We start from the raw sequence: 8,571 nt of genomic DNA, 5'->3' as shown, positions 1-8,571 counted from the left end.
CTAGCTTATGCTTGCTGCAGAATAGTGCAATATTGTACTATTCTGTGCACCCCTAAAACAGTACAAACATATTAAGAGAATAGTACAATATTGCACTCCTCTGCAACAAGCACAAGCTAGAAACAAATACCATCAACTGTCAAGTTTTTATAAAAGTGACCTTTTCTATTGTAAAGTACAGAGTATATGTCAGTTGGTTAGGCTTGTCGTACGAGTCTTGGTTTACAACTCTCAGTTGCAATGGAAGGGGAAGATAACATTCCTTACTCTGGATCCGGTGCCATTCAAGATGATGTACCAATTTTCAATCCAGATCCAACTCTGGTAAGCTATTTAAGCTACTTGTCCTGGGGATTTAAGCTGATCGCTACCTTGGTAATCACCCTCCTGGCTGGTTGGATTATTACTACTATCAGAAACACAAGGAGACTACGCAATCCTCACAACACCTTCGTGGCAAATTTGATGGTTACTGATATTGTGTTAGCCATCCTCACTGCTGTTCAGTCAAGTGTCATAATGCTTGAGGATAAGATTGGCCTGGATTTGATCGGTTGTAATGTCTTCCAGTTTCTCCTGTTCCCAGCGGTTGAGATCTACTTCATGTTCCTGGTGATATCGGTGGAAAAGATGATTGCCATCCTGTCTCCATTCAAGTACCGGCAGATCATGACGTCACGCGTTGTGAAGTTGACGATTGCTGTCACATGGTTCCTGTCGTTTGTTCTTTTCATTCATAAACTCTTCAACCCAGCTGGGTACCAAAAGGTGGCAGAATTTGGTGCGTGTTCGTCACTCGGAGCTACTTTCCTGGAGACGCTGTTCACCCACATACTCCCAACCTTCATTACATCACTGCTAACGGTTTCCATGGATATCTACTTGTCCATCAAAGCTTACAAGGTGAATAAGCAAATTCAGAAAGAGTCCCAATTGACCGGAGCTACCAATCAACTACAAGCCTTAAAGCAAAAGCAAGCTGCCATCAAGAGGAATTTGAAGCCATTGATAACCCTACTGGTGGTGATCGCAGGCAGCACGTTGATCGGCCTACTGTTTCCATTGATGTATATTCCAGTGGGAATACTGGAAGATGCAACAATGTACAAGTACTTCGTGGATTCTGCCATAGCCCCCAACATTGGCTACATTGTTCTTCTTGTGCAGCCGTTCGTGTATGGGATATACTTCAAGCAGATTCGTCACCCACTGATGAATTCAATGAAGTCTGTGTTTTATGCATGCAGGTGTAAATCAGCTGCTGTGGCTCCACAATTGTAATGGACTAAATGAACTTGTGACACTTAATAAGCATGTATGCTGTATGCTATTATGATATGCACAAGTGTATCTTTATGAATTTTATCCTACTGTTTAATTAACCCACTCACGGCCATAACCACCACACAATATGCACACTACACACACACACACACACACACACCACACACACACAAGCATGCATGCACACACGTACACACACCATGTGTACACACACACAGAGAACAAAAGTGTCCTTTACTTTCTTCGTTGAGCATCAGCAGGTAGGGTACCTGGTAAAGTTATGGTGATAGCTGAGGACGATGCTCCCACATCATATGTCCGAACTGCCTCAGGGCATATACTGGTCATCACTAGCAAGTGGAACACTGATCCACTTGCCACAGAAACCAGTGGCCTATCAACAATAACAAATGTGTACATTATAAGATATCCTTATGTTTCACCGGTAGTTTTGTCTCCTAAGGCTGTAGGCTTGCAAAACAGTTAGGCTAATCCCATTAGCACATCGTGGACATATTTACCATATCACAGACATAATTCTTGACAAATGTTAAGTGGCTACCATAACTTGCAGTTAATGAAGCTAAGCAGGGGACAATAGGCACGAATGCTTGAAGCACCAACACCACTACCATTACCCATGAACAATACATGCATTGAGGTCATAAAGTGCACACTAGCTATCCTTAGGATCTGGTCACTACAACGAGTATGTCTGGGACTTACTTGACACGTTAACTATAACAATATTACAACTCACTGAACTGCTTCAGGAAAGAATGAAGCAAAAGAGAAGCTGTCAGCCATGTCCCCTCTTGACCCATCTGACTTGGTCTGGTAGAAGCGCAGGAACACCCACGACACAACAATGTACGTTGATGACATAATGACATAAGATGATGATAGAATTCCCAACACCGTTAATGTTACGAACACAAGTAGTAGTAGAATTGGTAAATCCTACATTGACATATGGCAGCATGTGGGGGTCACATACTTAACCAGCTAACCTTGTATCTTAAGAATGGTAATACAGGTAAAACCGGTCGATCAGGATGAGCCTGTTTGAAGGCCACAGCACAAGCACAGGTGAAGCCATACATCCCATTGAACGGTAGAAACCTGCCGAACATAAAACACGCACACTGTACAGTGTAACCTGTGTAGTCAAGTCACCATACTGTCTAATTAAACTGACCATTGTCAAATCCCCAAAGTATTTTGTTTACAAAGTGATCTGTCACTGCTTGTTAAGGTAAGGGGATTTTGTCTCTCAGAACATGCTTAGCTTTTACTTTACACCAGAAGAACAAACTTTAAAGAATTGACATAGGGCACACTAAAATTCTTTTTCAAGCATAAGCTGCAGTGAATGGCTCTGAAGAAGAAAAATTCTAGAATATGACAAATTTAAAGATAAACTGCAAATTAAGTATTTAAGCATGCCCATTGAAAATATACTGTTATTTCTGAAAAAAAAAAACAAAGCCTATATAAAATTTCTAAGTCAAATATGAAAATAAATATAGGTACAAAAAAAGTTCTCTCTGCATTAAGGGCCAGAAATCAGTTACCCGTTTCGGATTTTTGTAAGTTGTTAGTGATTCATACTGACCAAAACAACCACGATTGGTCAGCCATGTCATAAAATTTAAATAGCCAAACATTATTCTAGTACTGCCAATTGCAACTGCATGACGTAAAATCAGATTCACAAAAATCACACACACACACGCAGAAAATAAAGCAAAGCCTTTCGCAACCATGCTAACATGGTCAGTGGACCATCACTAGGATGTCTGTGTACTACACAGGACTAGTAACTCACAGGAGGCTGTACCACATCTCACAGTGGACATCCATGCACCCAGGGGGTAAGGTCTTCAGCTTCCATGTTAGCACGGTCATGCCTACCCAGTGAACCAGCACTGAGAGAACTCAGGTGCTATGAGTCAGCGCAGGTAAATCCTCCTGGGGCACAACTGGTGACCCCAGGAAGCTGCACCATGTCACACAGGTAAAGGTGTGGCACCCGAAGTCCCACCTGTACCTTCACCCACTATGCAAGACATGTACAGTTCGGCATTTGCTTCCCCAGGTACCCATTGATGATACAGCTGGGTGGGCTGTTTCCCCAGTTGACACCAGGCTACCAGGTCCCCATTATACAGCTGGGTAGACTGGAACAATGTAAGCAAAGTTTTTTTTGCTCAAGGAAACAACACCAATTTGGCATAACTGGACATAGAACCTGAAGCCTGTCAATTACCAAGCCGATGCTCTAGCCACCTGGTAATGCTGCCTCAAACACACACACACACACGCGCGCACACACACACACTCACGATCTATAGGTATGTGAATACCTGGTATAACCTTAAATTTAATTACTTAACCTGGATGTGACTATTGGTTGGGAAATACTGAAAAACTGTATCATGTTATATCATGGAAGTATTTCTTATCAAAGTGTGAAAATATAGCTTTCAACACTGGCACCATCTTGTGCTTGCTTTTATCATGATACAAACTATTTATCAGTATTTTTGCTCAAATCTACTTATTTATGAGTACACCTTAGCAGTACTGGATATGGTCACCATAAACAGATCGTCTTAATAAACTGGTGGCCACTAAGTGAGATGTTAGTGTAATGTACAAAATACCGTATAGAGGGAAACTTTGATGGGGGTAAACTTTGGCGAATAGCAAGCTAAATCGCATTTGGCGAAATAAACTTTGGCGAATTCAAGCTCAATCTATAGCTATAAAGATGCTAATCCCAGGTGCTATGAGTAATTGGTGGATTAAACTTTGGCGAATTTGTAGCGAATCGCGAAATTCGCCAAAGTTTTCCCCCGCCAAAGTTTCCCTCTATACGGTATAAGTCAACAGCCAATATAGAGAAAGAATTAACCTGTACCCCATTAACTGTAGTTACCTCTTAAGCTGCATAAAACTTTGCAAAACACCTGCATCATATCCACATAAGCCACTATAGTGGCTATTGATATTCGTCAATTGATAACTCATATACAGAAGGTCCCACAGACTGGTAATAAATCACTTAGATTTTGGGAATGCTAACGTTGTTGTCATCTTAATGAGCGGAGCCTTCAAGTGAGCTACTGGCAATTCTTGATCAAGGACAGATTTTTAACTGAAGAATGCCATGGAACAAGTAGAGAAACAGTACAATATTTGTAAGTCTATAACACACCGTATAAGCAGAAATTTTGGCAAGCAGAATATTTGGCAATTTGAGTGCTTAACTAGATGAAATGCATGTCTGAGTCCCATGTAGTAGCAAATTTCCAGTGTAGCAGGCCATGTGGCTTCCCGTTAACAAAGATGTATAGCTAGACGCTTACCTCATTGGCCTACATATGAGAGAGACTCTTTCATGTGAAACAGGACGGTGGTTACTCTTTCATGTGAAACAGGACGGTGGTTTATTCCAGTGCAGCAAAAGGAAATGAAGTAGTTGGGAACATTCTCCATGCAAGTAGCACAGGGTAACTATGATCTCCACTGCGTGTATCTTCACTTCCTTCCGGCGAAAGAGCGATATTACAGACAATCATAAATCGCTTGATTGTACTGCAGGATGAGGTTCAGTACATCTAGATACAGTACTTTGCTTCTTGCTTGATCTCATGCCTGTTCAATCAGTTAAGACATTAGAAACATTAAAAAGAAAATATAGGGAGATTTTACGATATGGTAAGTGTTCACCAAATCACCAATTTAAAATCCAAGCCAAAATTTCTGCTCATACAGTATTTGCTGCCAATACAGTTGTTAAACATCATCTGTTTTCCATACATCTTTTGCCACTATAGTGACTCATGTACTTTTAAGGGTAAACAATTCATGGTTCATAAGTAGAAAGGTCAAAAGTTGAGTAACTATATAGCCTAAATACAGTATATCAGTAAGTAATGACTTACAGAAATGACTCTAATCTTGCAATGAAGTAGACAGCATAACAGATAAGTGCTGCAAGGGTTAATCCACCAACATTCACCACAGCAATAAATATCTGGAAAATATCATACAAACAAAAATTCACAACAACAAATTGTACTGTATAGTAGGGATTGTGAAGTTATCCTCCCCCAAAACGAATCCAAAAGCCAGCCTCACTTCACGGCAGCTGGTTAAGCATAATCAAGCCCAAATGTGCCTTCAGAGTGACCCTAAATGCTTTCAACAGATTATTTAATAGACTTTTCTACTGACTGACTTTAGCCAAGCATGACTTGACTGTGGTTAATGCTACAGACTTGATTTCTTCACTGTTCGATGTCACTTCATCGCATGACATGCCTTTTCACCAGCTGCAGTAACTACTGTACATACATTACATGCATCAAAAGAATTTACCTCTGTCCCCAGCTCCTTAGTGTCCCAATTCTTTCTCTACTACCAAGTAAATGTTGATTAGTAGGTAACGCATCTCTCTGGCTAAAGTGCTGGCTATCACGAGGATCATCTGTAATTTCTATAGCAGCTAGATTTACTATCGAGGCACTTCTCGTACTGTTCTTTACTTGTAAGACTGTGTAATGGGTGACATATATGTAGATGAAAGTTTAATGAAACGTAGTCAGGATACATGAGATTTGTTTTGTGATACCTCTGGCACCATTCTATCCTTCTTCAGTATATGTTAGTTCATCAGTCATGGATATGTTACAAAGAAAAGGAAATTTACTATGAGTAGGGATCATAGAAATAAAAAGCAGTGACACAAAGGAGGTACAGCTGTAATAGTGGACACTGAATCCCTACGTCAAGCTACAAGACTGGAGTAGGAATAAAACGTAGCAGAAGTTAGCAATCTGCTTTGCTTCATTATGCATTCTTTATTTCTATGATCCCTACTAATCTCTCAAATTTTCCTTTACTTGTATACACAGGAATTATGCATGATGAGCAAAATGCACCCTGAGTGTATGCACGCACACACACACGCATGCACATACACGCTACATACCCAACACTGAGACAACAAACTTATTCACACAAACATACCAAGTAAGATCTAATATTCCACAATGGTTCCAATACGTGTCCTACTACAGTTAATACTGCCAAATCCATTAACAACTACAAAATCCACTAAAGTATTGACTAACTCAACCAACACTCACCACAATGAATGATGTCTCATAAAATGGTGACGTTACTAGAGTCCACACCTTCACTTGTGGTGGTATTAAACTACAAAACAAAACACAATAAGATTATAAAATATACTATAAGGAAGCCTGTAAAGCTGGAGTCTAAACCTTGACACTAGAACACAGAGTAACTTGCTTGTACACCTGAAACTCTGAACTACATTTTGGACAAGAGGCATACAATATTGATGCCACAATGGCAACGTCTAATTTTCGCGTAACAATAACACTGGGATACTTGTTTAGTGTTTAGTTATGTTATTCTAACTAATGCCCACTTACAATCCAGGTGTCATCACCAGCTGCGTATCCACGCTGGGTATAAACCCGATCAAGTAGAGCAGTATGATAAACGCACATAAACCTCTAGTTACCAGCGTTGAGTTTTGTATCATGCTAATAACGTGCTAAACAGTGCACACTCGTTTATACACCTCTTCAAAGACATTCATTAATACTCACCTTAGAAATGTCTTCTTTATTACGCATTTTGAATGACGAATAAATAAATATATTGATTTATTTTACCATAAACGTTGGCGAGTTCTTGTCTCTTTCTGTTCCAAGCCCATGCGCTTTTTGGTACAAGCCCATGCGCTTAAAGGTGAGACTTAGCTAAGAGTCACGTGTTTTAGGTGAAGTGTTAAACTCTTGACCTTTCCGGCTATGGCCAAGCTACTGTGGGTCACTATACTGTCCTGTATCATTCTGGGAGCAATCACTGTAACACAAGTACATGGAGAGATACTAGAGAGTCTTCCATTTCTTGGCCAATTTCTTAACGCGGAGGGATCACTCGGTTTTCTGGAAATACTGCGATCAGCTATAGCAAATTTCCTCACTGGCGCGAGATGGATGTGGTTGGGTGTGCTGACTTTATTGTCATTGGTGTACACGGCTTGGTTGGTGGTCCGCAAGATACTAAGCATCTTATTCTCCCCTTTAAACTTGCACCGCGCTCTGGGAGACTTGGGATACACGGAGATAGAAGGAGTAAAATCACAGAAAGATGTTGCCAACATAGTTCGCAGGCGTCGAAAAATTGGAGACGTTCCCCCAGTCTACCCTAATGGATGGTTTTCCTTGATTGCGTCACGTGACGTACCTAAAGGACAAGCCCGTTCAGTGAGTGTCCTTGGCCAACACTTTGCTGTGTTCAGAGGGGAAGATGGAAAGGCATATATCCTTGACGCTTATTGCCCACATATGGGAGCCAACATTGGAATTGGAGGGAGGGTGATTGACAATTGTCTGCAGTGCCCATTTCATGGATGGACCTTTCGTGGTGAAGACGGAAAGTGTGTAAATATTCCTTATGCTAAGAAGATACCAGATATTGCCAAGACCAAGCAGTGGCCATGTTTTGAGGCTAACGGACAGATTATGGTGTGGCACCATGCTGAGGGGATTGATCCCACCTGGATGCCGGAAGTGATGCCGGAAATTGATACTGGTGACTGGACATTTAAAGGGAAAACAGTACACATCATCAATGCCCACATTGAGGTAGGTATTCATGTAGTATGAATATCTGAAGGGTATGATGGAGTTGTGCATGTGAATCACTAAGTGAGGAGTTAAAGATTGGGCGTTTGTTATTAACAACAGAATCATGCAGTCATGCCTCACAAACTTAAGTAATGTACTGTCCAGTTGATCAACTTCCCATCCAAGTTCTTGTTTTAACTCCCTTCTTTTTTACCTGAAGCACACAAGATAAAACAAGGTACACTTTTCTTTTGTTCCCTTCTATACGTTAGTGAATGCTCTATTAGAGTACAGCTATCTTATATCTATAACATTAATTTTCCCTGGTGGTAGAGTTGGAGTCATCTCAGCTAGCCAGTTTTATAATCTTGTTTCCTTACCTCGTAGTCATTCACCAGTACCAGTTTATCTTGTCATGTAATCAGGCTAACTGTACAGTGGATCTGTTTAATGCTTCTAACCAAAATTTATTGCTTTAGGGAGCTATATTGAAGTACGAGCCCAGTTGATGTCTAAAAATGATCCTGAGTAATTTAAAAAGATTCTCTCTGCAGAACTGTAGTGTTGTCACATTTCTTTGGTCTGTCAGTGCACAATCATCACATTTCCTTGT

General features: G+C 40.6%; 2 protein-coding genes across 2 annotated transcripts in view; one reads left to right on the top strand and one right to left on the bottom strand.

Moving 5' to 3' along the window:
- LOC136265677 (transmembrane protein 115-like) overlaps window positions 1-7,084 on the bottom strand; it is an 8,828-nt gene extending 1,744 nt beyond the window's left edge. The window contains exons 1-8 of the mRNA XM_066060577.1: window positions 6,933-7,084; window positions 6,753-6,877; window positions 6,441-6,510; window positions 6,322-6,396; window positions 5,235-5,326; window positions 2,295-2,406; window positions 2,045-2,244; window positions 1,523-1,678 (exon numbers count right to left, since the gene is read on the bottom strand). Of these exons, the coding sequence (XP_065916649.1) occupies window positions 1,523-1,678; window positions 2,045-2,244; window positions 2,295-2,406; window positions 5,235-5,326; window positions 6,322-6,396; window positions 6,441-6,510; window positions 6,753-6,877; window positions 6,933-6,959 (857 nt within the window). The 5' untranslated portion in view covers window positions 6,960-7,084. The remainder of the gene's footprint in view (window positions 1-1,522; window positions 1,679-2,044; window positions 2,245-2,294; window positions 2,407-5,234; window positions 5,327-6,321; window positions 6,397-6,440; window positions 6,511-6,752; window positions 6,878-6,932) is intronic.
- Window positions 7,074-8,571, top strand: part of LOC136265674 (cholesterol 7-desaturase nvd-like) — a 20,638-nt gene continuing 19,140 nt past the window's right edge. Inside the window, exon 1 of the mRNA XM_066060575.1 lies at window positions 7,074-7,976. Within this exon, the coding sequence (XP_065916647.1) occupies window positions 7,137-7,976 (840 nt within the window). The 5' untranslated portion in view covers window positions 7,074-7,136. The remainder of the gene's footprint in view (window positions 7,977-8,571) is intronic.

This window comes from Dysidea avara, chromosome 9, assembly GCF_963678975.1.
Source record: "Dysidea avara chromosome 9, odDysAvar1.4, whole genome shotgun sequence".
Lineage (NCBI taxonomy): Eukaryota > Metazoa > Porifera > Demospongiae > Dictyoceratida > Dysideidae > Dysidea > Dysidea avara.
This window is presented reverse-complemented; position numbering and strand designations above follow the sequence as displayed.